Below are 26,545 nucleotides of genomic sequence, written 5' to 3' on the forward strand. Positions count from 1 at the left end.
CGTAGTGAGACGTCACACGGCGAGCGGCGCAAGAACGTTCCATCGCTATTGGACCTCCGGAAGCCATCGAGGTTCCGTTCGGTACAATTTGACTACCTTGGGCTTTATGCTCGTACTTTTGGAGCCCGTTTCCAGATAGCGAGCGACTGTGTGGATTTTAATCAATTTTGGACGCACGCCGGAAACATTTCTGTAAAACGAAAGTTGAGTCGAGATGAGTGTGGAGGCGTACGGGCCAAGCTCCCAGACCCTCACCTTCTTGGACACCGAGGAAGCGGAGTTGCTCGGAGCGGACACCCAGGGCTCCGAATACGACTTCACCGACTTTACCCTCCCGAGCCAGACACAGACCCAAGGCCAGACTCAGAGCCAGTTGGACAGTCAGGTTTGGTGCTCTCACTTTGCAGGGGGGTAGAATCAACAACCGCGCGGGCTAGCTGCGTTAGCCGTGGGTTAGCTAGCTAGCTACTGAAGCTAGCTACTGAAGCTAGCTAACCCGCTATTATTGGACGTACCGCCACCTAGCTTAACTATGGCTAGCTGTAGCTGTTAGCTTCACGATGAGCCACCCTTCAAACTAACCCCAAAAGTATTTGTGTGTTTATTTATTTATTCTAAACTACACCTTGAAAGTAATCCGTACATGTACATGTACACTTTCTTAAAAACAAAACAACGCGACGACCTCAAAACTTTGTTAGCATGTAACGTAATGTGATTTCTCGCTGCTAATAATAGCTTATCGCCGTTAGCATAACATGTTGATGCTAACGCTTGTACGGTGTCGCAGGTTAACGGTCCGGACGAGGGGCTCCACAACGGCGGTATTGATGACTCTGTGGCCAAAGCCAGTCAGCTGTTAGCCGAACTCAATTTTGAGGAAGACGAAGAAGACGCCTACTATACGAAGGACCTGCCGGTGCACGCTTGCAGGTACGCTGGCAAAGATGCATGCATGCACTGAATGAATACACCCCTTAAGTGCAGTCCGCAGTATTTTTTTTTTTATATTATGTGAAACAACAACAAAAATGACACGTTCGCTTCCAACTGGAACGAGCCTTAGTCCTTGGAATATTTCCTGTCTGGCAGCCAGGAATGCCCCATGTCTCCCAGAGCAACTTTCCATTCCCAGGGGTCCTGATACTTCTTTAAGATTAAGATTAAGATATGCCTTTATTCGTCCCTCAGTGGGGAAATTTGTAAATAAAATGAATGAAATTAAATAAGACAATAGTGCAGGGGTCTCAAACACGCGGCCCGCGTGCCAACTGTGGCCCACAGGACACTAGTTTGAGGCCCCCGCCTTGATGTGAAAGTTTAATGTTAGTGCGGCCCCGCGCAAGTTTGATATGGATGCTGTATGGTATCATGTACCCAGAAAAAATTATTACGTTTGATTCATGTTCATGTTAAAGGTTAAATAACTGTTAAGTTATCCTCCCTATCCGTGTGGAAGTGGTAAGTTTAATGTTAGTGCGGCCCGCGCAAGTTTGATATGGATGCTGTATGGTATCATGTACCCAGAAAAAATTATTACGTTTGATTCATGTTCATGTTAAAGGTTAAATAACTGTTAAGTTATCCTTCCTATCCGTGTGGAAGTGGTAAGTCTAATGTTAGTGCGGCCCGCGCAAGTTTGATATAGATGCTGTATGGTATCATGTACCCAGAAAAAATTATTACGTTTGATGAATGTTCATGTTAAAGGTTAAATAACTGTTAATAGTTATCCTCCCTATCTGTGTGGAAGTGGTAAGTTTAATGTTAGTGCGGCCCGCGCAAGTTTGATATGGATGCTGTATGGTATCATGTACCCAGAAAAAAAAATTATTACGTTTGATTAATGTTCATGTTAAAGGTTAAATAACTGTTAATAGATATCCTCCCTATCCATGTGGAAGTGGTAAGTTTAATGTTAGTGCGGCCCCGCGCAAGTTTGATATGGATGCTGTATGGTATCATGTACCCAGAAAAAAAAATTATTACGTTTGATTAATGTTCATGTTAAAGGTTAAATAACTGTTAATAGATATCCTCCCTATCCATGTGGAAGTGGTAAGTTTAATGTTAGTGCGGCCCCGCGCAAGTTTGATATGGATGCTGTATGGTATCATGTACCCAGAAAAAAAAATTATTACGTTTGATTAATGTTCATGTTAAAGGTTAAATAACTGTTAATAGTTATCCTCCCTTTCCGTGTGGAAGTGGTAAGTTTAATGTTAGTGCGGCCCGCGCAAGTTTGATATGGATGCTGTATGGTATCATGTACCCAGAAAAAAAAATTTATTACGTTTGATTAATGTTCATGTTAAAGGTTAAATAACTGTTAATAGTTATCCTCCCTATCCATGTGGAAGTGGTAAGTTTAATGTTAGTGCGGCCCGCGCAAGTTTGATATGGATGCTGTATGGTATCATGTACCCAGAAAAAAAATTATTACGTTTGATTAATGTTCATGTTAAAGGTTAAATAACTGTTAATAGTTATCCTCCCTTTCCGTGTGGAAGTGGTAAGTTTAATGTTAGTGCAGACCGTGCAAGTTTGATATGGATGCTGTATGGTATCATGTACCCAGAAAAAATTATTATGTTTGATTCATGTTCATGTTAAAGGTTAAATAACTGTTAAGTTATCCTCCCTATCCGTGTGGAAGTGGTAGGTTTAATGTTAGTGCGTCCCGCGCAAGTTTGATATGGATGCTGTATGGTATCATGTACCCAGAAAAAATTATTACGTTTGATTAATGTTCATGTTAAAGGTTAAATAACTGTTAATAGTTATCCTCCCTATCCGTGTGGAAGTGGTAAGTTTAATGTTAGTGCGGCCCGCGCAAGTTTGATATGGATGCTATATGGTATCATGTACCCAGACAAAATTATTACGTTTGATTCATGTTCATGTTAATGGTTAAATAACTGTTAAGTTATCCTCCCTATCCGTGTGGAAGTGGTAGGTTTAATGTTAGTGCGTCCCGCGCAAGTTTGATATGGATGCTGTATGGTATCATGTACCCAGAAAAAAATTATTACCTTTGATTAATGTTCATGTTAAAGGTTAAATAACTGTTAATAGTTATCCTCCCTATCCGTGTGGAAGTGGTAAGTTTAATGTTAGTGCGGCCCGCGCAAGTTTGATATGGATGCTGTATGGTATCATGTACCCAGAAAAAAAATTATTACGTTTGATTAATGTTCATGTTAAAGGTTAAATAACTGTTAATAGTTATCCTCCCTATCCGTGTGGAAGTGGTAAGTTTAATGTTAGTGCAGACCGTGCAAGTTTGATATGGATGCTGTATGGTATCATGTACCCAGAAAAAATTATTACGTTTGATTCATGTTCATGTTAAAGGTTAAATAACTGTTAAGTTATCCTCCCTATCCGTGTGGAAGTGGTAAGTTTAATTTTAGTGCGGCCCGCGCAGGTTTGATATGGATGCTGTATGGTATCATGTACCCAGAAAAAATTATTACGTTTGATTAATGTTCATGTTAAAGGTTAAATAACTGTTAATAGTTATCCTCCCTATCTGTGTGGAAGTGGTAAGTTTTTGGCTTTTTTAAGTTGAAAGGAAATAACTTGAAGGCTACCGTTTAGGTCGCTAGCTCTCTAGTTTGCGAGTTAGCATGTGTCTCGAGACCCTGCAGTTGCGCAATATGTTGTAAATAAAAAAAGAGTATAAATGTGACTATTTTTATTATTTGCCGTTTTATTATTATTATATTTATTTATTACTGATTGATTGATTTTCTTTATTCTTGATTTGTTTATTTATTTTTCATCTTATTTTGTGTAGAAAAATAAAAATGAAGATATTTGAGAAGTGGAATGTTTTATCAGAGCTTTTCTTGTAGTAAATTGGAACCAAAGCAAAGTTTTTAAATTTTTTTTGTTTTTAATAAATGTAAATACATTTTAATAAATTTTAATAAATGTAAAAAAAAAATATATATATATTTTTTTTTTTGGGAAAACCTGATGCGGCCCAGTCTCACCCAGACCCGAGCTCCAGTGGCCCCCCAAGTAAATTGAGTTTGAGACCCCTGTACTAGTGGTTCCGTCATAATAGGGGAAACTAGTCTTGAACACGGATGTCTCACTTAGCTTCAGCGACGTTCACCGAAACGCTAATCCTCTAAAACACTTCTCTTTTTCAGCTACTGTGGTATTCATGATCCAGCCTGTGTGGTGTACTGCAATACCAGCAAGAAGTGGTTCTGCAACGGTCGTGGGAACACATCTGGCAGGTGTGTAGGCGCCTTATCCGTATCGTACATACGCACAATCGGTACAGTACAGTGGAACCTCACATTTTATACTTTCAAATAACTTTCCTTGAGGAAGTAACTGAAATACCCGCAGTTATTAACGTTTTAAGTTAGATTCTTGTCACTTTTTAAGTGTAAAAATAAGTTAACCGGTGGTCAACGTCAACAGTACCCTACTGTGGTGGCATTGCAAAAAAAAAAAAGCCAAATTATTCGCTTGGGAGGTGAACGGAGGGCTGTATTTTTTTTTTTTACTCAGTAAATTGGAAGTTTGGACACAAAGCCAATATTCGGTGTCCTGCTTGTATATTATTGTCAGGTGGATATGATACTGTAATACCTATTATATACGTAATACGCAGTAGTAAGGCTACATTATGTGGCGTTATCAGCAAAACGTACACATTGACTCAGTTATTGGACTCTTATTATACATAGTTTATATGCAGACTTTAGAAACTGGCGACCATAAAACGATTAAAAATAAAAAATGCCCACTTTTTATTACACTGATATATATGGTCAGTGTAATAAAAATAAGTTTAATAAAAAGTGAGCATTTTTTATGTGTAATTTTTTTATGGTTTATGGCTATTATACATAGTTTATTTATACATAGTTTATATGCAGACTTTAGAAACTTGCAACCATAAAAATATTTTAAAAAATGCTCACTTTTTATTACAGTGGCTATATATATATATATATATATATATATATATATATAACTTTTTGTATTATACTTTTTATATTAAAAAGTGCTCGCTTTTATTACACTTTTTTATGCCTTTTATTATATATATATTACTTTTTATATTATATTATACTTTTCATATAAAAAAATGCTCGCATTTTATTACACTTTTTATGCTTTTTATTATATATATATATATATTACTTTTTATATTATACTTTTTATATTATACTTTTTATATAAAAAATCCTCGCTTTTTATTACACTTTTTATGCTTTTTATTATATATATATTACTTTTTATATTGTATTATACTTTTCATATTAAAAAATGCTCGCATTTTATTACACTTTTTATGCTTTTTATTATATATATATTACTTTTTATATTATACTTTTTATATAAAAAATCTTCGCTTTTTATTACACTTTTTATGCTTTTTATTATATATAAATTACTTTTTATATTATACTTTTTATATAAAAAATCTTCGCTTTTTATTACACTTTTTTGCTTTTTATTATATATATATATATATATATATATATATATATATATATATATATATATTACTTTTTATATTATACTTTTTATATTATACTTTTTATATAAAAAATCCTCGCTTTTTATTACACTTTTTTACGCTTTTTATTATATATATATATATATATATATATATATATATATATGGCCAATGTAATAAAAAAGTGAGCATTTTTATTTGTAATCTTTTTATGGTTTATGGCTATTATACATAGTTTATATGCAGGCTTTAGAAACTTGCAACCATAAAACATAAAAAATAAAAAATGCTCACTTTTTTATTTTATATATATATATAACGTTTTATATTATACTTTTTATATTAAAAAATGCTCGCTTTTATTACACTTTTTTACGCTTTTTATTATATATATATATTACTTTTATATTATATTATACTTTTTATATTAAAAAATGCTCGCTTTTTATTACACTTTTTATGCTTTTTATTATATATATATTCATTTTTATATTATACTTTTTATATTATATTATACTTTTTATATTAAAAAAATGCTTGCTTTTTATTACACTTTTTTTACACTTTTTATTATATATATATGTGTATGGCCAGTGTAATAAAAAGTGAGCATTTTTATTTGTAATCTTTTTATGGTTTATGGCTATTATGCATAGTTTATATGCAGACTTTAGAAACTTGCAACCATAAAACATTAAAAATAAAAAATGCTCACTTTTTAATTTTATTTATATATATATATATATATATATATATATATAATGAAAATCACCTGCTTTTTGTGAAAACCTGCACTCTCCCGGGCCCGAGTTTGCCACGCGCCTTGCGTAACGTGACGATCCAACTCCAAAATCTGAGGGTTCCACTGTCTCACCAAAGACCAAAACAAAGAAAACACCCAGTTTGTAACCGACCGCACTTCACCCACCCCTGACCTTGTAGCCACATCGTAAACCATTTGGTGCGAGCCAAATGCAAAGAGGTGACCCTTCACAAGGATGGACCTTTGGGCGAGACGGTGCTGGAGTGTTACAACTGCGGATGTCGCAACGTCTTCCTCCTGGGTTTCATCCCAGCCAAGGCGGATTCGGTCGTGGTGCTCCTTTGTCGGTAAGTGACGAAGACACAATGAGCAGATCTTTGGAAACCTAAACATCCATAGTTTTGTTCCAAAGTGTATTTTTGATACATTATCCTGATGATCATGTTGAATATTATTATTATTATAATACTCAATTTCCTTACAGACAGCCGTGCGCCAGCCAGAGTAGCCTGAAGGACATCAACTGGGATAGCTCCCAGTGGCAGCCACTCATCCAAGACCGCTGTTTCCTGTCCTGGCTGGTGAAGATCCCATCGGAGCAGGAGCAGCTGCGTGCCCGTCAGATCACCGCCCAGCAGATCAACAAACTGGAGGAACTCTGGAAGGTAGGCACCAAATGCGTCTGAAAGCTGGTGAACATCCAGCAGCAACACAACATTTTGGCATGACTACTATTTTGATGAAAAATATACTGAACCAGGGCTGCACAGCGGCCGGGTGGTTAGCACACAGGCTTCACAGCTAGGAAACCCAAGTTCAATTCCATTCTCGGCCATCTCTGTTCTCCCCGTGCATGCGTGGGTTTTCTCCGGGTACTCCGGTTTCCTCTGATCTGGGAATAAAGTCATGACAATATGGGAATAACATCATATGATGTGAATGAAGTCATAATGATATGGAATAAAGTCATGACAATATGGGAATAACATCATATGATGGGAATAAAGTCATAATGATATGGAATAAAGTCTTGGCAATATGGGAATAACATATGATGGGAATAAAGTCATAATGATATGGAATAAAGTCATGACAATATGGGAATAACATATGATGGGAATAAAGTCATGATGTTATGGGAATAACATCATATGATGTGAATAAAGTCATAATGATATAGAATAAAGTCATGACGATATGGGAATAACATCATATGATGTGAATAAAGTCATAATGATATAGAATAAAGTCATGACGATATGGGAATAACATCATATGATGTGAATAAAGTCATAATGATATAGAATAAAGTCATGATGATATGGGAATAACATCACATGATAGGAATAAACTCATAATGATATGGAATAAAGTCATGACAATATGGGAATAACATCATATGATGTGAATAAAGTCATAATGATATAGAATAAAGTCATGATGATATGGGAATAACATCATATGATGTGAATAAAGTCATAATGATATGGAATAAAGTCATGACGATATGGGAATAACATCATATGATGTGAAGAAAGTCATAATGATATGGAATAAAGTCATGACGATATGGGAATAACATCATATGATGTGAAGAAAGTCATAATGATATGGAATAAAGTCATGACGATATGGGAATATTAACATATAATGGGAATAAAGTCATAATGATATAGAATAAAGTCATGACGATATGGGAATAACATATGATGTGAATAAAGTCATAATGATATGGAATAAAGTCATGACGATATGGGAATAACATATGATGTGAATAAAGTCATAATGATATGGAATAAAGTCATGACGATATGGGAATAACATCATATGATGCGAATAAAGTCATAATGATATGGAATAAAGTCATGATGATATGGGAATAATAACATATGATGGGAATAAAGTCATAATGATATAGAATAAAGTCATGACGATATGGGAATAACATCATATGATGTGAATAAAGTCATAATGATATGGAATAAAGTCATGACGATATGGGAATAACATCACATGATGGGAATAAAGTCATAATGATATGGAATAAGGTCATGACGATATGGGAATAACATCATATGATGTGAATAAAGTCATAATGATATAGAATAAAGTCATGACGATATGGGAATAACATCATAAGATGTGAATAAAGTCATAATGATATAGAATAAAGTCATGACGATATGGGAATAACATCATATGATGTGAATAAAGTCATAATGATATGGAATAAAGTCATGACGATATGGGAATAACATCACATGACGTGAATAAAGTCATAATGATATGGAATAAAGTCATGACGATATGGGAATAACATCATATGATGTGAATAAAGTCATAATGATATGGAATAAAGTCATGACGATATGGGAATAACATATGATGTGAATAAAGTCATAATGATATGGAATAAAGTCATGACGATATGGGAATAACATCATATGATGTGAATAAAGTCAATGATATGGAATAAAGTCATGACATATGGGAATAATAACATATGATGTGAATAAAGTCATAATGATATGGAATAAAGGCATGACTATATGGGAATAACATCAGATGATGGGAATAAAGTCATAATGATATGGAATAAAGCCATGACGATATGGGAATAACATCAGATGATGGGAATAAAGTCATAATGATATGGAATAAAGTCATGACGATATGGGAATAACATCAGATAATGGGAATAAAGTCATGACTATATGGGAATAACATCACATGATGGGAATAAAGTCATAATGATATGGAATAAAGTCATGACGATATGGGAATAACATCACATGATGGGAATAAAGTCATAATGATATGGAATAAGGTCATGACGATATGGGAATAACATCATATGATGTGAATAAAGTCATAATGATATAGAATAAAGTCATGACGATATGGGAATAACATCATAAGATGTGAATAAAGTCATAATGATATAGAATAAAGTCATGACGATATGGGAATAACATCATATGATGTGAATAAAGTCATAATGATATGGAATAAAGTCATGACGATATGGGAATAACATCACATGACGTGAATAAAGTCATAATGATATGGAATAAAGTCATGACGATATGGGAATAACATCATGATGCAAATAAAGTCATAATGATATGGAATAAAGTCATGACGATATGGGAATAACATATGATGTGAATAAAGTCATAATGATATGGAATAAAGTCATGACGATATGGGAATAACATCATATGTGAATAAAGTCAATGATATGGAATAAAGTCATGACATATGGGAATAATAACATATGATGTGAATAAAGTCATAATGATATGGAATAAAGGCATGACTATATGGGAATAACATCAGATGATGGGAATAAAGTCATAATGATATGGAATAAAGCCATGACGATATGGGAATAACATCAGATGATGGGAATAAAGTCATAATGATATGGAATAAAGTCATGACGATATGGGAATAACATCATGATGCAAATAAAGTCATAATGATATGGAATAAAGTCATGACGATATGGGAATAACATATGATGTGAATAAAGTCATAATGATATGGAATAAAGTCATGACGATATGGGAATAACATCATATGATGTGAATAAAGTCAATGATATGGAATAAAGTCATGACATATGGGAATAATAACATATGATGTGAATAAAGTCATAATGATATGGAATAAAGGCATGACTATATGGGAATAACATCATATGATGTGAATAAAGTCATAATGATATAGAATAAAGTCATGACGATATGGGAATAACATCATAAGATGTGAATAAAGTCATAATGATATAGAATAAAGTCATGACGATATGGGAATAACATCATATGATGTGAATAAAGTCATAATGATATGGAATAAAGTCATGACGATATGGGAATAACATCACATGACGTGAATAAAGTCATAATGATATGGAATAAAGTCATGACGATATGGGAATAACATCATGATGCAAATAAAGTCATAATGATATGGAATAAAGTCATGACGATATGGGAATAACATATGATGTGAATAAAGTCATAATGATATGGAATAAAGTCATGACGATATGGGAATAACATCATATGATGTGAATAAAGTCAATGATATGGAATAAAGTCATGACATATGGGAATAATAACATATGATGTGAATAAAGTCATAATGATATGGAATAAAGGCATGACTATATGGGAATAACATCAGATGATGGGAATAAAGTCATAATGATATGGAATAAAGCCATGACGATATGGGAATAACATCAGATGATGGGAATAAAGTCATAATGATATGGAATAAAGTCATGACGATATGGGAATAACATCAGATAATGGGAATAAAGTCATAATGATATGGAATAAAGTCATGACGATATGGGAATAACATCAGATAATGGGAATAAAGTCATGACTATATGGGAATAACATCACATGATGGGAATAAAGTCATAATGATATGGAATAAAGTCATGATGATCTGGGCCAAACTTTTCGCTTAAATCATGTGGCGGAAAAATACATAGGCGAACCCACACACGTATCGGCCGATACCGATTCAAGTAAAGAACGCAAATATCGGCCGGATATATCGGCCGGTCGACGTATCGGTCGATCCTTAGTCCATATAATTTGACAGTTCTGTTCCGTCTGGTTTTTGTCTTTGCTCCAGGACAACCCCGGTGCTACCTTGGAGGATTTGGAGAAGCCCGGCGTGGATGAGGAGCCTCAACATGTGCTGCTGCGCTACGAGGACGCTTACCAGTATCAAAACATCTTTGGTCCTTTGGTCAAACTGGAGGCCGACTATGACAAGAAGCTAAAAGAGTCTCAGGTACGTCTAAGCACGTGTTTGGAATCACACAAAAACTCATTTTATTGTTAGTTTATTTCATTTATACCAGGGGTCTCAAACTCAATTTACCTGGGGGCCACTGGAGCTAGAGTCTGGGCGAGGCTGGGCCGCATCAGGTTTTCCACAAAACCTAACTAACCGCACTAACATTAAACTTTCATATCAAGGCGGGGGCCTCAAACTAGTGTCCTGCGGGCCACATTTGGCCCGCCGGCCCCGTGTTTGAGACCCCTGATTTACAACATATTACGCAACTGCAGGGGTCTTGAGACACATGCTAACTCGCAAACGAGAGAGCTAGCGACCTAAACGGTAGCCTTCAAGTTATTTCCTTTAAACTTAAATAGCCAAAAACGTACCACTTCCACACAGATAGGGAGGATAACTATTAACAGTTATTTAACCTTTAACATGAACATTAATCAAACGTAGTAATTTTTTCTGGGTACATGATACCATACAGCATCCATATCAAACTAACATTAAACTTTCATATCAAGGCGGGGGCCTCAAACTAGTGTCATGCGGGCCACGTGTTTGAGACCCCTGATTTACAGCATATTGCGCAACTGCAAGGTCTTGAGACACATGCTAACTTGCAAACTAGAGAGCTTAGCGACCTAAACGGTAGCCTTCAAGTTATTTCCTTTAAACTTAAAAAAGCCAAAAACTTACCACTTCCACACGGATAGGGAGGATAACTATTAACAGTTATTTAACCTTTAACATGAACATTAATCAAACGTAATAACTTTTTCTGGGTACATGATACCATACAGCATCCATATCAAACTTGCGCCGGCCGCACTAACATTAAACTTTCATATCAAGGCGGGGGCCTCAAACTAGTGTGGGCCGCGTGTTTGAGACCCCTGATTTACAACATATTACGCAACTGCAGGGTCTTGAGACACCTGCTAACTCGCAAACTAGAGAGCTAGCGACCTAAACGGTAGCCTCCAAGTTATTTCCTTTAAACTTAAATAGCCAAAAACTTACCACTTCCACACGGATAGGGAGGATAACTATTAACATGAACATATCAAACTTGCGCGGGCCGCACTAACATAAATTTCTCATTTGTATATATCTAAAATAATGGTTTTCGCCCAGGTGGAATAGTTGTCGTAGTTCTTGGAAGCTCCAGAATTTCCCCTTATTTACTATCGTTATCGTACACCAGGCGGTTATACCTCTTGGGATCCGTTGCTGGAAGGTCTTATCATAACCGTTTGAATTCTTTAACTTTGTAATGTGTTTCCTCGTAGACCCAAGACAACATAACAGTCAGGTGGGACTTGGGCCTGAATAAGAAGCGGATTGCATATTTCACTCTGCCCAAGACGGATTCCGATGGTAATTTCTGAGCTTCGCTTCCTCTCAATCGGACACATCGATAACCATCACCTTCCACTCCTTTGCGTTTATCACCGTATGTGTATTTCTGAATATTTCTAAAAAAATCTATTTTAAATTTTTTCTGCCTTTCTGATTTCAGATATGCGTTTGATGCAAGGTGATGAGATCTGCCTGCGGTACAAAGGCGATCTGGCCCCGCTGTGGAAAGGGATCGGCCATGTCATCAAGGTCCCGGACAGTATCCTTTTTTTCCATCGATCAGAACTGTCCTTCATTTTCCCCCCCTCCTGATGGGTAATTTGCAAGCCCAACAATTTTTAATGTTTGCTTCTGTTTATCGTCTTTTTTCCAACTACTTCCAAACCAGCTCCTGCGTTCCTTAACAACTTGCTTTCAAAGACTACGGGGATGAAATTGCTATTGAATTGCGGAGCAGTGTTGGAGCCCCTGTGGAAATTCCCCATAACTTCCAGGTTGACTTTGTGTGGAAAGCGACCTCCTTTGACAGGTAGGCTTACACTTTTATTACCCCAATTTTGGCATATTGTCTTTTTTTTTTTAAATTGCTTTTCATGGCTGATACCAAGTTGTACATGTTGTTAGGCAGCTTTAAATTGGAATCAACAATGTACAATAATAAGGAACTGAGTGTTATGGTCACTGTGGGAGACTCGTAGTGATTATAGTGGACTGTACCATTCCACTGTTCTCAAATATCTTACTTTTTATTTTTCTACACAATATATGATGAAAAATAAATGAACAAATAAAGAAAATCAATCAGTAATAAATAAATAAATATAATAATAATAATAATAAAAGGGCAAATAATAAATAGTTAAGAAACCACATATAGTTGGTGGGTAGACAAATGATTTTTTTCAGATTAAAATGAACAAAGCATTATTAGAGCCCTGTAGACATGACAAAACACGACTATAGTCACATTTATACTCTTTTTATTTACAACATATTGCGCAACTGCAGGGTCTTGAGACACATGCTAACTCGCAAACTAGAGAGCTAGCGACCTAAACGGTAGCCTTCAAGTTATTTCCATTCAACGTAAATAGCCAAAAACTTACCACTTCCACACGGATAGGGAGGATAACTATTAACAGTTATTTAACCTTTAACATGAACATGAATCAAACGTAATAATTTTTTCTGGGTACATGATACCATACAGCATCCATATCAAACTTGCGCGGACCGCACTAACATTAAGTATTGGATGACATTTTTAGCTAATTGCTTATTTTTAGCCTTATGCATTATTTTAGCTGTTTGAAGATGAACTATATCAGCAAGTTGAAGTATTTGTCATTTTAGAAATAAGGACTTAGTATGTTCTCTGTAGGCGGCATTATGAATTATCCTTACTGGCCTTTTTTGCAGTACATTTAGCGATTTAACTCCTTATTTCTAAAATCACAAATACTTAAACTTGCTGATATATCACTATATGAGAACAAATTTTGCTTTGTTCAATATTGAAATATTTCTGGCCACCTTATGTTGTATATTTGTAATATGAGTTTTCCAGCTCATATATTTTCATCTATTGTGATCCGTAGAAATTAATTTTCCTTCACATTTTCAATGTCTACACCGTCTATTTGTATTTGCTGGTGCGTGTCCTGTTAGCAAACAGCATGATTTTAGTTTTATTTAGGTTCAAGGACATAAAGATTTAAGATCTGTAGCGAAGCCTGCTTGCTTATTTTCTTCAAATCTATCCCCTGTAAAGTGCCGACTTTTAATTTACAATAAGTATTTCTCTGTTGCCAAAACCGTCAAAAATTTATAGATAGATTATTTTATTGTCATTGCACAATAACACAGCAGTGAATTGCCAACGAAATGTCGTTGCCTTGCTCCTGTATTATAATAAAAAATAAATAATAATGTGGAGAATAAATAGATGACATCAAATATGAACAATATACAGTCATTTGTACAAATAAAAAAAATGTGTATAGGAGTTGATAATAAATGTATAAATTCAATTTGTACAATGACCCTCAGGCCAGTAAAAACAAGCTGCAATTGGCACCCGAACCACACTTTGGACACCCCTGAGCCAGGGAAAAACAGTCACTGCCAAATTTATTTGGGGCGGTCCCAATTTACGGAATCAGCAAGCTTATTTGGAGCTGTTTTACATAACCGGTTTTGGAAGTCACAACTGATGTTTATGTAAATTAGTGTTTAATTGTGGTGTTTAATTTATCATTATTACCACTAATGGATAATGTCAGGGACTTTAACCGCTCTTGTATGTCCCACTCCAGGATGCAGAGCGCTCTGAAGACCTTTGCTGTGGACGAGACCTCGGTGTCCGGCTACATTTACCACAAGCTGCTGGGCCACGAAGTGGAAGACGTGACCATCAAGTGTCAGCTGCCGAAGCGCTTCACTGCTCAGGGCCTTCCCGATCTCAATCACTCCCAGGTCAGACTTCTCCGTTTTCTTGGCTGACATTAAACCTCTCTGAGGTGTGGTGGATGGAATTGTCATTTTAGTCATTTTAGTTTAAAAAGTATGTTTTTAAAGACTTTTGTGTTCTTTTAGGTGTTTAAATTCTGTTTATTTGCATGTGTATGTAGGTCTATGCTGTAAAGACTGTGCTGCAGAGACCTCTAAGTCTGATCCAGGGTCCTCCTGGTACCGGGAAGACCGTCACCTCTGCCACTATTGTTTACCACCTGTCTCGTCAGGGCAACGGGTAAAATATTCTAGATTGAATTATGAATGCTTGTAGTTCAGGGGTCTCAAACTCAATTTACCTGGGGGCCACTGGAGCTAGGTTCTGGGTGAAGCCGGGTCGCATCAGGTTTTCAAAAAAAACAAAACGCATATATTAAAAACTGGGAAAAAAAATCAATAAAAAATATCTTCAATGCTTTTGCTTCTGCTATACCCTACACCAGTGGTCTCAAACTCCACACAGAGGGTGGAATCGAACTCGGGTTTCCTAGCTGTGAGGCTCCTTTTAGTTAACCGTGCAAAAAAAAGTAAACAAAAGAAAAACTATAGCTTCTCATTCAAATCCTTCGCCTGTGTCCCGTGTCCGAGAACATTTTCTACATATGCCACATCTGGCCCGCGGGCCGTGTGTTTGAGACCCCTTATTTACAACATATTGCGCAACTGCAGGGTCTTGAGACACATGCTAACTCGCAAACTAGAGAGCTAGCGACCTAAACGGTAGCCTTCAAGTTATTTCCTTTCAACTTAAAGAGCCAAAAACTTACCACTTCCACACGGATAGGGAGGATAACTATTAACATGAACCTTAATCAAACGTAATAATTTTTTCTGGGTACATGATACCATACAGCATCCATATCAAACTTGCGCGGGCCGCACTAACATTAAACTTTCATATCAAGGCGGGGGGCCTCAAACTAGCGTCCTGCAGGCCACATTTGGCCGCGAGTTTGAGACCCCTGCTGTAGTTGATGCCATCCAACATGTATGTATTACTTATTCTTAATTATTTGTACAAATTACTGGTTACGCTGTACATTGTTGTTCATATTTTATGTCATCTATTTATTCTCCACATTATTATTATTATTATTATTATTATTATTTATTATGATGCGGTAGCCAGGCAACAACATTTCATTGGCAATTTCCCTGCTGTGATATTTTGCAATGACAATAAAGAAAATCTATTCCTTTTGTAGGCCGGTCCTGGTGTGCGCTCCCAGTAACATTGCAGTGGACCAGTTAACTGAGAAGATCGACAAGACTGGGCTGAAGGTGGTCAGACTGTGTGCTAAGAGCCGCGAGGCTATCGAGTCTCCAGTGTCCTTCCTGGCGCTGCATAACCAGATCAGCAATATGGACAGGTCAGTATACGCCCATTGAGACCCAGAAAAAGACCTCGAGTTCCTCGAGACCTGACCAGTGTTTTTTATTTATTTTTTTTCATTGTAGCATGCAAGAACTTCAGAAACTCCAGCAGCTAAAGGATGAGACTGGCGAACTTTCCTCTGCCGACGAGAAGCGCTACAGAGCCTTGAAACGCACGGCTGAGAGGGAGCTGCTCATGGTGAGGAGCAAATTTTGAATTCTCTATGGGAGGGCATCACAAACAGGAAGTCATGCTCTTCAGGGCTCGACAATAACAATGTACCGATGGCCCGGGGCAATTAAATCCAATCAGTGATATTCCCGTCGGGCAAGTGTACTTTGGTATGCCATACTGCTAAGAGTTTTTTTTTTTAAAGCGGTTCTTGTTGGGTGTTGGTAAAAAACACGGACTGCGTAATTTTTCAGTGGTAATTTTCAAACCAATCCTTGCCAATCTTGGAATGGACCAATCAGAATCGTTTATTTAGACCGCAGTGCGCGTTTTTACCCACACCCGTTCTTGTTCGCGATCAACCAATCAGCGATTGGTTTGACTAGGAAAACATCTATCATGGCGTCCCTGCCAACATGGTCTAATTCAGGGGTGTCAAACACGCGGCCCGCGGGCCAAATGTGGCCCGCAGGACACTAGTTTGAGGCCCCCACCTTGATACTCTTAAGTTGTTACACTGGTCGTTATCAGCTGTTAAATGTCATTGGTGACACATGGATCAGGAACTAGATTAGATACTATAACCTAGGGGTCTCAAACTCAATTTACTAGGGGGCCACTGGAGCTCGGGTCTGGGTGAGGCTGGGCCGCATCAGGTTTTCAAAAAAAAAAAAACGCATTTATTAAAAACAAAAAAATGTAAAAAACATTGCTTTGGTTTCAATTTTCTACAATAAAAGCTCTGATAAAACATTCCACTGTTCTCAAATATCTTACTTTTTATTTTTCTACACAAAATAAGATGAAAAATAAACAAATCAAGAATAAAGAAAATCAATCAATCAGTAATAAATAAATATAATAATAATAATAAAACAGCAAATAATAAAAACTTAAGAAACCACATATAGTTGGTGGGTAGACAAATGATTTTTTTCAGATTAAAATGAACAAAGCATTATTAGAGCCCTGTAGACATGACAAAACACGACTATAGTCACATTTATACTCTTTTTATTTACAACATATTGCGCAACTGCAGGGTCTTGAGACACATGCTAACTCGCAAACTAGAGAGCTAGCCACCTAAACGGTAGCCTTTAAGTTATTTCCTTTAAACTTAAATAGCCAAAAACTTACCACTTCCACACGGATAGGGAGGATAACTATTAACAGTTATTTAACCTTTAACATGAACATGAATCAAACGTAATAATTTTTTCTGGGTACATGATACCATACAGCATCCATATCAAACTTGCGCGGGCCGCACTAACATTAAACTTTCATATCAAGGTCGGGGGCCTCAAACTAGTGTCCTGCGTGCCACATTTGGCCCGCGCGCCGCGTGTTTGAGACCCCTGGTTTACTGTATTGTTTACCAGTATTATGTTTCCAGCAACACTAGTTACAGTAGGATTGTATGTATGCATGCAATGACGGCACGTGTGTCCTCCAGCTTCACAAAACCTATTTCCCGCCCTCACGGGGGCCTGGTTAGTAATCACTGTAATCAGAGGTCCAAGTATTGTAATTCTCCTCCTCTGCTGCTCAGAATGCGGATGTGATCTGCTGCACCTGCGTCGGCGCGGGGGACCCTCGCCTGGCCAAGATGCAGTTCCGCTCCATCCTGATTGACGAGAGCACCCAAGCCACAGAACCTGAGTGCATGGTTCCCGTTGTGCTTGGAGCAAAGCAGGTATTATTATTGTTTTTGGTTTAGAACAACAATTAATGGGTGGAAAGGTTTTATAGCTCAAAATTTGTTTTAAAAAAATTGCTTGCATGTTGCCTTGAAAGGCTGTTGGAATTTTTATATGATCTTGTAATGGTAATGGTAATGGTTTGATTTCATTTGAACATGCATCAGATTACAATTGAATGCATCACATAATCAGTTCAGTTCCACATGTCCAAAAGGAGTAGGAAGAAGCAAAGCTTATTAAATCCTACCCCTCCATCTGGTATTTTTACAATCAGTAACTGTTACATTTGTTCACTTCCTGCTTTCCTAATATAGTTTTTTTTTTTTGATTTTTTATTTTTTTAAGTTTTTAATTATAACATTTTTTAAATTTCTAAATTTTTTATTTTTTACATAAAAAAAAAAATGTTTTGGCCCCGTACCGAAGTACGAGGTGATGTAATGGGTACCATAGTACTGTGTTATAGTACAGTACATAGTACTGTTACATTTGCTCACTTCCTGCTTTCTAATATATATATTTTAATTTTTTTAATGTTTTGAAATATTTTTAATTTAAAAAAATCATTAAATTTCATTTCATTAAAAAAATAATAAAAAATTTTTTTTCAATTTTTTTTATAAATTTTTTTTTTGTCATGTACCAAAGTACAAGGTGATATCTCTTCATCCTTGTATTTAGCAAACATCAACTGCTTGTGTTGTTTCTTGAATTTGCTCATCGTTGTGCATTGTTTGATTCCCTTACTCAATCCATTCCATAGTTTGATTCCACATACTGAAATGCTATGGCTAGCATAACTTAGTCCTAGCATAGAAGTGTTTCAAATGTACTTCTTCCCTGAGATCATATTTCTCCTCTCTTGTAGAGAAGTATTGGATGACATTTTTAGCTAATTGCTTATTTTTAGCCTTATGCATTATTTTAGCTGTTTGAAGATGAACTATATCGGCAAGTTGAAGTATTTGTCATTTTAGAAATAAGGAGTTAGTATGTTCTCTGAATTATCCTTACTGGCCTTTTTTGCATTACATTGTCAAACTCACTTAAGTTAGAAAATAAAGAAAAGAGGTATTATTAAAATGAGAATCAAATTTGGTATGTGGTTCATGCATTTACAAATCTACTGGTATTTTCATAACCACCTTCTTCTCACACCGTAGCTCATCCTGGTGGGTGACCACTGCCAGCTGGGTCCTGTTGTGACATGTAAGAAGGCAGCCAAGGCAGGGTTGTCACAGTCTCTGTTTGAGCGCCTGGTGGTTCTGGGCATCCGACCAATTCGCCTGCAGGTCCAGTACCGAATGCACCCGGCTCTCAGTGCCTTCCCATCGAACATTTTCTACGAGGGCTCCCTGCAGAATGGTGTCACAGCAGGTTTGACACAAATTCTCTCCTCCTGGAACCTCGGCGAAAAAAAGACCTTCAACCCTTAGAGATTTAAAAGAATCTTCTCTATCCATTTGTCATAGCTGATCGCATCAAGAAGGGCTTTGACTTCCAGTGGCCGCAGCCGGACAAACCCATGTTCTTCTATGTGACTCAAGGCCAGGAGGAGATTGCCAGCTCTGGAACATCTTACCTGAACAGGTACTGTCACTGAATACTTCTTTTTAGCTTTGACCTCGCATACATGTGACACAACATGGTGAAATTTCCTCGTAGGACCGAAGCTGCAAATGTGGAGAAAATCACCACCAGGCTCCTGAAGGCTGGAGCCAAGCCGGACCAGATTGGGATCATTACCCCTTACGAGGGTCAGCGTTCCTATCTGGTCCAGTACATGCAGTTCAGTGGCTCCTTGCACACCAAACTGTACCAGGTACATCACACAGCTCTGGGAATACAAACTTATTTCATAATTATACAGTCAAATCCCTGGATTATAATACTTGATGGTCAAGGTTTTATTTCATTTGAACGTGCATCAGATTGCAATTGAATGCATCACATAATCAGTTCCCAGTTCCACATGTCCAAAAGGAGTAGGAAGAAGCAAAGCTTATTAAATCCTACCCCTCCATCTGGCACTTTTACAATCAGTAAATGTTACATTTGTTCACTTCCTGCTTTCTAATATATATATTTTTAATTTTTTGAAATATTTTTTTAATTAAATTTTTTTTTTTTTTAATTTGTAAATTTTTTAAAATTTATTTATTTATTTTTTTCACGTACCGAAGTACTCTGTGATATGAGCATCCAATGCCATAATGGGTACCATAGTAAGTGTCAATATAGTGATATATATAGCACAACATGACTGGTTCAAGACTCTTCATCCTTGTATTTAGCAAATTTATTTTATTTATAAATTTATTTTATTAATTTTTTTTTTTAATTTTTTTGTTTTTTTCATTTTTTTACATTTTTTTACATTTTTTAATTTTTAAAATATTTTGTGACGTACCAAAGTACTCGGTGATATGAGCATCCAATGCCATAATGGGTACCATAGCAAGTGTCAATATAGTGATATATATAGCACATCATGACTGGTTCAAGACTCTTCATCCTTGTATTTAGCAAATTTATTTTATTTATAAATTTATTTTATTAGTTTTTTTTACATTTTTTTAGTTTTTTTCATTTTTTTACATTTTTTTACATTTTTTTAATTTTTAAAATATTTTGTCACATACCAAAGTACTCGGTGATATGAGCATCCAATGCCATAATGGGTACCATAGTAAGTGTCAATATAGTGATATATATAGCACATCATGACTGGTTCAAGACTCTTCATCCTTGTATTTAGCAAACATCAACTGCTTTTTTTAAAGTAATATTTTATCTATGTATGTATATATTCCTTCATTTTTATTTTTTCTGTTTTTATTGAAGCCAAACCAAATTGACAAATGTTTTCAAACTATAGGATAAAAATTTTCCAATAGTTATTATTTTTTATTGAAGTCATCCTAGGTTTTTTTTTTTTTTTAGAATTTTATTTTACAATTATTTGTATTATTTTATTTACGACTTTTATTTAAGTCTTTCTTATTTTGGAATTATTTGTATTATTTTTTTAGACTTTTATTTTAGTCATTTTTGCTTTTGAATTATTTTTTGAATTATTTATATAATTGTTGTAGACTTTTATTTCATTCATTTTTATTTTGGAATATTTTTGTTATAATTTATAAGACTTAAGTCATTTTGATTTTTGAATTGTTTCTAAATTTGTAATTTTTTTAAATTCTTTATCTTTTTTTTAGACTTTTGTCATTTTAACTTTTCAGTATTTTTATTATTTTTTAGACTCATATATAAGTTTTCTTTTTTAGACTATTAAGTTTTTTTTTCACATTCAATGCCATAATGGGTACCATAGTAAGTGTCAATATAGTAATATATATAGCACATCATGACTGGTTCAAGACTCTTCATCCTTGTATTTAGCAAATTTATTTTATTTATAAATTTATTTTATTATTTTTTTTTATTTTTTTTACATTTTTTAATTTTTTAAATTTTTTGTGACGTACCAAAGTAGGTGATATGAGCATCCAATGCCATAATGGGTACCATAGTAAGTGTCAATATAGTGATATATATAGCACATCATGACTGGTTCAAGACTCTTCATCCTTGTATTTAGCAAATTTATTTTATTTATAAATTTTTTTTTTTTTTTTTTTTTAATTTTTCTTTATTTTTTTTTTACATTTTTTAATTTTTTAAATTTTTTGTGACGTACCAAAGTACTCGGTGATATGACCATCCAATGACATAATGGGTACCATAGTAAGTGTCAATATAGTGATATATATAGCACATCATGACTGGTTCAAGACTCTTCATCCTTGAATGTCAAATTCGCATAACATATTACGGGATGTCAGGGCAGACTTAAACGGGTTTGACTGTGCCGCTGTTGAGGAAACATGAATAACTGGCATAAAATTGTATAATTATTGTATTATCCTTTCCTACAACAGCAAGTGGAAATCGCCAGTGTGGACGCCTTCCAGGGCAGAGAGAAAGACTTCATCATCCTGTCCTGCGTCCGTGCCAACGAGCACCAGGGCATCGGTTTCTTAAACGATCCTCGTCGACTTAATGTGGCTTTGACCAGAGCCAAGTAAGGACATTTTTTGAATAATTACACACCGCATATTTACTTACTTGGGGCAGTGTTTTTCAACCACGGCACATTTTTTTTTTTACATTGGAAAAATCAATTCCAAAGATGCGACCGCCTTCGTTGAGAGCCAAAGAGAAGACATTGGACATTTTTACCAAACACTGTACATCAGGGGTCTCAAACTTGCGGCCCAAATGCGGCCCGCGAGACGCTAGTTTGAGGCCCCACACCTTGATACCAAAGTTTAATGTTGAAATGACAGCTTAAAGCTGTGTGCACACCGGAAACACAATTAACATGATTTTGCCCCGCCCATACTGTTACCCTACCCTGTTACCCCGCCCTGTTTTGCTTTGGATTAGCAATGAAGCTAAAGGCTTATGACGCTGGGTACAAATAAATGCAGGAAATGATTTGGAATAAAAACAGAAAATACACGTCAAGATAAAGCATCTCATCAAACATGTTAGGGCAGGGGTCTCAAACATGCGGCCCACACTAGTTTGAGGCCCCCGCCTTGATATGAAAGTTTAATGTTGATATGGATGCTGTATGGTATCATGTACCCAGAAAAAATTATTACGTTTGATTCATGTTCATGTTAAAGGTTAAATAACTGTTAATAGTTATCCTCCCTATCCGTGTGGAAGTGGTAAGTTTTTGGCTTTTTAAGTTTAAAGGAAATAACTTGAAGGCTACCGTTTAGGTCGCTAGCTCTCTCGTTTGCGAGTTAGCATGTGTCTCAAGACCCTTGCAGTTGCGCAATATGTTGTAAATAAAAAGAGTATAAATGTGACTAAATGCCAAATGCGGCCCACGAGACACTAGTTTGAGGCCCCTTGCCTTGATATGAAAGTTTAATGTTAGTGCGGCCCGCGCAAGTTTGATATGGATGCTGTATGGTATCATGTACCCAGAAAAAATTATTACGTTTGATTCATGTTCATGTTAAAGGTTAAATAACTGTTAATAGTTATCCTCCCTATCCGTGTGGAAGTGGTAAGTTTTTGGCTATTTAAGTTAAGGAAAAAACTCCGAGGCTACCGTTTAGGTCGCTTTTTTATTGACTTTTTTCCCAGTTTTTAATAAATGCGTTTGTTTTTTTTGAAAACCTGATGCGGCCCCCGGCTTCACCCAGAACCTAGCTCCGGTAGCCCCCAAGTAAATTGAGTTTGAGACCCCTGCTGTACATAATCACAGTGTTTTTGTGTTTTTTTTTTTTTAAAGATATGGAGTGATCATTGTGGGAAACCCCAAGGCTCTATCTAAGCAGCCGCTTTGGAACAACCTGCTGAACAACTACAAGGAGCAGAAGGTCCTTGTTGAGGGACCCCTCAACAACCTGAGGGAGAGCCTGATGCAGTTCAGCAAACCACGCAAGCTCGTCAACACCATCAATCCCGTAAGTGACTGCGACGACAAAAAAAAAAAAAATCCATTAGTACATTAAACTTTTTGTATGTTTGTTTTTGTAGGGCGGTCGTTTCATGAGCACCGCCATGTACGATGCCCGTGAAGCTCTCATTCCTGGCTCCGCCTACGATCGCAGCAGTACCGGTGATTTTTTATTATTATTTTTTTTTATCCAAAAGAGTGACTTTCAGAGACCGGTTCGCCAGGAATACATTCCAACCTTGAATCTTTTTCCACAGTCGGCCGTCCATCCAACATGTACTTCCAAACCCACGACCAGATTGGCATGATCGGCGCCGGACCTGGTCATATGGCCGCAATGAATCTACCGATACCTTTCAACCTGGTGATGCCGCCCATGCCGCCGCCCAGCTATCTCGGTCAGACTAACGGACCCGCTGCAGGTATCGTACATCACTTCATCTTTTAATGTAGAGTTCATATTAAAACTAGGGGTCGACCGATATGGTCTTTTTGCTAAGTATTTTCTGAGAGATAATTGACATAAGACATGACAAAACACAACTATCGTCACATTTATACTCTTTTTATTTACAACATATTGCGCAACTGCAGGGTCTTGAGACACATGCTAACTCGCAAACTAGAGAGCTAGCGACCTAAACGGTAGCCTTCAAGTTATTTCCTTTCAACTTAAATAGCCAAAAACTTACCACTTCCACACGGATAGGGAGGATAACTATTAACAGTTATTTAACCTTTAACATGAACATGAATCAAACGTAATAATTTTTTCTGGGTACATGATACCATACAGCATCCATATCAAACTAACATTAAACTTTCATATCAAGGTCGGGGGCCTCAAACTAGTGTCCTGCGGGCCACATTTGGCCCGCGGGCCGCATTTTTGAGACCCCTGATTTTTACATATTTTGCTAAGTATTTTCTGAGAGATAATTCTTTCTTTTTTTTATAGACATGACAAAACACGACTATCGTCACATTTATACTCTTTTTATTTACAACATATTGCGCAACTGCAGGGTCTCGAGACACATGCTAACTCGCAAACTAGAGAGCTAGCGACCTAAACGGTAGCCTTCAAGTTATTTCCCTTCAACTTAAATAGCCAAAAACTTACCACTTCCACACGGATAGGGAGGATAACTATTAACAGTTATTTAACCTTTAACATGAACATTAATCAAACGTAATAATTTTTTCTGGGTACATGATACCATACAGCATCCATATCAAACTAACATTAAACTTTCATATCAAGGCGGGGGCCTCAAACCCGCGGGCCGCGTGTTTGAGACCCCTGCTGTACAACTTTCCAATGCATGACTGTGCATGGTCTGTTTTGGTCGAAGGTCGTGGAGCCATGAAGGGTAGCAAGCTCGGTCGCGGCGGGCGACAGAGGCCCCGCGGCTCAGCGGCCCAAGGCGCCGGTCACGGACCCCACAGCCAAGCCAGCCAGGACGGGGCCTCCCAGTCCTTCTCGCAGGGGCCGCTGACTCAAGGCTACATCTCGATGAGCCAGCCTTCCCAGATGAGCCAACCTGGTTTGTCCCAGCCGGAACTGTCCCAGGTACTTGTCTCGGTTTTTGTGGTTTATTTGAACGCAACCTGAGCAACTTACATGTTTTTTGTTTTTTTTTACTGATTCCACAGGACAGTTACTTGGGAGACGAGTTCAAGTCCCAAATTGACGTGGCTTTGTCCCAGGACTCTACGTACCAGGGTGAACGTGCTTACCAGCATGGTGGGGTGACCGGCCTGTCACAGTATTAGAGTGTAAGCGCCCCCACAGGACGCCACTTGCACAGCAGGCTGCAATCACTTTTTTACGTGATTGTGTTTAATTTTAAACGCACCGTTTTTTTTTTTTTGTCTTTCCAGGGTGCTGTGAAGGAAGTGAGCTAGGCTTGAGCTGAGCTTTTAGTTCACCGGCTTTTTAAATCTGGGAAATATTAAAATCATAAAATGGATACCTGTTTTCCTCTGCTACAACCGAAGCACCACCGAGTGAAAGCGACGGGATAGCAAAGCAACGACCAGCGAGAGAAATAAAGATGGTAGAAGAAGCGAGCGCGAAGAAGAGACAGGCGGGGGAAAAGAAGAAGAAGAAAGGCGAGAGAGAGGCCCGGTGGACGAGCAAAGAGGTGCCGATGTGCGAGGAGTCGAGAAAAGACGACGACGTGATGTCAAGCCATGGGGGGTGGGGGAAGGGGGGTTAAACGAGTGGAGACGCCAACGGGTCTCTTCACGGGGAACGCAAATGAGGCTCACATTCCCAAACCCAAACGCCCCCAAAAACGAGAACACCCTTCACCTTGCAGCCTCCGGGAACGCCGTCGGATGACAACCGAGGCTTTTTTTTTCCCCAGCTGAGATTTTCGGAAGAATTACTGAAGGAGACAAGATCTTTTCGGAAGTGATAAGATCTAAAATCCTCCTCAATTGTCAGCTGGTCGTCCAAAAAACACGTGATGTCCTGGACTGATCTTAAATTTGATGGCTTGCTTTTTGATGGAGGATGACACTCGCCCGCCGCCGCCCGCCGCCCGCCATACCAGGCGCTAAAACCCTCCGGGCCTCCGAAGGAAGTGGCAGTCAACGCTCTCGCTCTCTCTTTCTGTGTGAGAGGAAACGAAACCTGTTTCCGTGACGTTCTAGAGCCTTGAATCGGAAAAACCTTCCCTTTGCCGTGGGAAACTTTGGCTCTTTTTTTTTTTTTTTAACAAGGTCTTCAAAATGGAGTGCTTTCGAACCACACACGTGTCAGCGGCGAGGGGATGACGGACTTGTAATGACGTGCAAATCCCCCTACCTGTGTCGCACTCAATTTTACGAGACCTTTTTCTTCTCTGAAGTAGCTTTTTTTTTA

At 37.1% G+C, this 26,545-nt stretch overlaps 1 protein-coding gene across 1 annotated transcript; it reads left to right on the forward strand.

Annotated features, from left to right (window-relative positions):
• On the forward strand, nt 1-26,064 carry LOC131129674 (regulator of nonsense transcripts 1-like). The gene is made up of 24 exons (XM_058073438.2): nt 1-385; nt 791-933; nt 4,161-4,250; nt 6,431-6,598; nt 6,736-6,916; nt 10,908-11,069; nt 12,359-12,446; nt 12,589-12,687; nt 12,849-12,957; nt 14,744-14,903; nt 15,059-15,177; nt 16,145-16,309; nt 16,398-16,512; nt 18,041-18,184; nt 19,355-19,568; nt 19,664-19,781; nt 19,857-20,013; nt 22,133-22,275; nt 23,506-23,680; nt 23,754-23,835; nt 23,931-24,095; nt 25,029-25,246; nt 25,330-25,452; nt 25,558-26,064. Exons 1-23 carry the CDS (start codon nt 215-217, stop codon nt 25,447-25,449), a joined length of 3,306 nt encoding a protein of 1,101 aa, XP_057929421.2. The 5' UTR covers nt 1-214; the 3' UTR covers nt 25,450-25,452; nt 25,558-26,064.
• The last annotated feature ends 481 nt before the right edge of the window (nt 26,065-26,545 follow it).

This window comes from Doryrhamphus excisus, linkage group LG4 (assembly GCF_037039965.1).
Source record: "Doryrhamphus excisus strain RoL-2023G ecotype Guam linkage group LG4, RoL_Dexc_Guam_v1.1, whole genome shotgun sequence".
Taxonomy (NCBI): Eukaryota; Metazoa; Chordata; class Actinopteri; order Syngnathiformes; family Syngnathidae; genus Doryrhamphus; species Doryrhamphus excisus.

Coding starts and splice junctions, on each gene's coding strand:
- LOC131129674 (XM_058073438.2), top strand. CDS start 215: ATGAGTGTGGAGGCGTACGGGCCAAGCTCCCAGACCCTCACCTTCTTG. Junction 14,904..15,058: donor CCGATCTCAATCACTCCCAG/GTCAGACTTCTC, acceptor ATGTGTATGTAG/GTCTATGCTGTAAAGACTGT. Junction 23,681..23,753: donor TCGTCAACACCATCAATCCC/GTAAGTGACTGC, acceptor TTGTTTTTGTAG/GGCGGTCGTTTCATGAGCAC.